This window comes from Palaemon carinicauda, chromosome 31 (assembly GCF_036898095.1).
Source record: "Palaemon carinicauda isolate YSFRI2023 chromosome 31, ASM3689809v2, whole genome shotgun sequence".
In the NCBI taxonomy this organism is placed as follows: domain Eukaryota; kingdom Metazoa; phylum Arthropoda; class Malacostraca; order Decapoda; family Palaemonidae; genus Palaemon; species Palaemon carinicauda.
The window spans coordinates 66,282,809-66,285,308 of record NC_090755.1 but is presented as its reverse complement, the minus strand read 5'-3'; the positions used below and the strand labels follow the sequence as shown (position 1 = coordinate 66,285,308).

Genomic DNA, 2,500 nt, shown 5'->3' with positions numbered 1-2,500 from the left:
CGAGTGCGTTTCCAGTGCCTATTTTTAATCTTATATTTTCCTTTCGGACTAAACCAAAAGCTACGAATTCAATCGACCATTTACGAAACTATTTTCAAATTCAAGTCAATAGTTACTTTCAAATTACGTCTAATTAATCGTCACTCTATGCAATCAAACTCTGGCATCTTGGTAATTACATAGTGATTTTGAACAACCTATTTTTGCTTCTTCCAAGTCACCTATCAGTCTACAATTATCATTTGGATTCATCCAAATCATTCATCAGTTTGATGATAAACTATCTGTAGCTTCATCCAAATAATTTAGTCTTATTAAACTATTTGTGGCTTCATCCAAATAATTCAGTCTGATTAAACTATTTGTGGCTTCATCCAAATAATTCAGTCTGATCAAAATATTTGTGGCTTCATCCAAATAATCAATCAGCCTGATAAACTATTTGCAGCTTCATCCAAATCATTCGTCTGTCTGCTAAACTATATATAGCTTCATCCAAATCATTCGTCAGTCTAATAAACTATTTATAGCTTCATCTAAATCATTCGTCAGTCTGATAAACTATTCATAGCTTCATCCAAATAATTTGTCAGTCTGATAAACTATTTATAGCTTCATCTAAATCATTCGTCAGTCTGATAAATTGTCTATAGCTTCATTCAAATCATTTGTTAGTCTGCTAAACTATTCATAGCTTCATCCAAATCATTGCTCAGTCTGATAAACTATTTATTGTTTCAGCCACATCATTCGTCAGTCTGATAAACTATTTATAGCTTCATCCAAATCATTCATCAGTCACCTAAACTATTTATAGCTTCATCCAAATAATTAATCGGTCACCTAAACTATTTATAGCTTCATCCAAATATATCATCACTCGACTAAACTATTTATAGCTTCATCCAATCCATTTGTCTGTCTGCTAGACTACTCAAAGCTTCATCCAAATCATTCATCAGTCTGATAAACTATCTGTAGCTTCATCCAAATAAATTAGTCTGATTAAACTATTTGTAGCTTCATCCAAATAATTCAGTCTGATAAAACTATTTGTGGCTTCATCCAAATCATTCATCAGTTTGATAAACTATTTGCTGCTTCATCTAAATCATTCGTGTGTCAGCTAAACTATCTATAGCTTCATCCAAATCATTCATCAGTTTGATAAACTATTTGTAGCTTCATCCAAATCATTCGTCTGTCAGCTAAACTATCTATAGCTTCATCCAAATCATTCTTCAGTCTGATAAACTATTTATAGCTTCATCCAAATCGTTTGTCAGTCTAATAAACTATTCATAGTTTCTTCCAAATCATTCGTCAGTCTGATAAATTATCTATAGCTTCACTTAAATCATTTGTTAGTCAGCTAAACTATTCATAGCTTCATCCAAATCATTGGTCAGTCTTATAAACTATTTATTGTTTCATCCAAATCATCCATCAGGCACCTAAACTATTTATAGCTTTATTCAAATAATTTGTCAGTCTGATAAACTATTTATAGCTTCATATAAATAATTCGCCAGTCTGATAAATTATGTATAGCTTCATTCAAATAATTTGTTAGTCTGCTAAACTATTAATAGCTTCATCCAAATCATTGCTCAGTCTGATATACTATTTATTGTTTCATCCAAATCATTCGTCAGTCTGATAAACTATTTATAGCTTCATCCAAATCATTCACCAGTCACCTAAACTATTTATAGCTTCATCCAAATAGATCATCATCCGACTAAACTATTTAAAGCTTCATCCAACCCATTTGTCTGTCTGCTAGATTACTCATAGCTTCATCCAAATTATTCTTCAGTATGATAAACTATTTATAGTTTCATCCAAATCATTCGTCTGTCTGCTAATCTATTCATAGCTTCATCCAAATTATTCTTCAGTATGATAAATTATTTAAAGCTTCATCCAAATCATTCGTCTGTCTGCTAATCTATTCATAGCTTCATCCAAATTATTCTTTAGTATGATAAATTATTTAAAGCTTCATCCAAATCATTCGTCTGTCTGCTAATCTATTCATAGCTTCAACCAAATCCCCTGATAGTCTGTGAAACCCTTTTTGGACATCTTCTAAAGACTAAATTATCTTCCATCCACAAGCTGTTCCAGACGTCTTCCATTCCACTTATTACTCTCTAATCGATTATAAAAGTCCACGACTCCTCCCAATAACCTAGGAAGACTCGTTCATGTTCTAATCTCTCACCTTATGTGTCTCTTTTCCAGGACTTGGGCCTCCCGGATGGCGTGGCACTTGGCAGCCAAGACGAGCCTCCGCAGTTCCTTCACCTCTTCCTCACGCTCCAGTTCCTCACGGGACCGACGATCGTCCGCCTTCATGATATCCTGAAAGAATCGAAAAAGTGAGAGAGAGAGAGAGAGAGAGAGAGAGAGAGAGAGAGAGAGAGAGAGAGAGAGAGAGAGAGAGAGAGAGAGAGAGAGAGAGTCAATAACTAAGACACTAGAACTCATGGGGACG

At 34.0% G+C, this 2,500-nt stretch overlaps 1 protein-coding gene across 2 annotated transcripts in view; it reads right to left on the bottom strand.

Annotated features, from left to right (window-relative positions):
• Positions 1–2,500, bottom strand: part of LOC137625000 (cilia- and flagella-associated protein 45-like) — a 40,284-nt gene that overhangs the window by 17,407 nt on the left and 20,377 nt on the right. For both annotated transcript variants that reach the window (XM_068355936.1, XM_068355935.1), the window contains exon 5: positions 2,228–2,367. In XM_068355936.1, the coding sequence (XP_068212037.1) occupies positions 2,228–2,367 (140 nt within the window). The remainder of the gene's footprint in view (positions 1–2,227; positions 2,368–2,500) is intronic.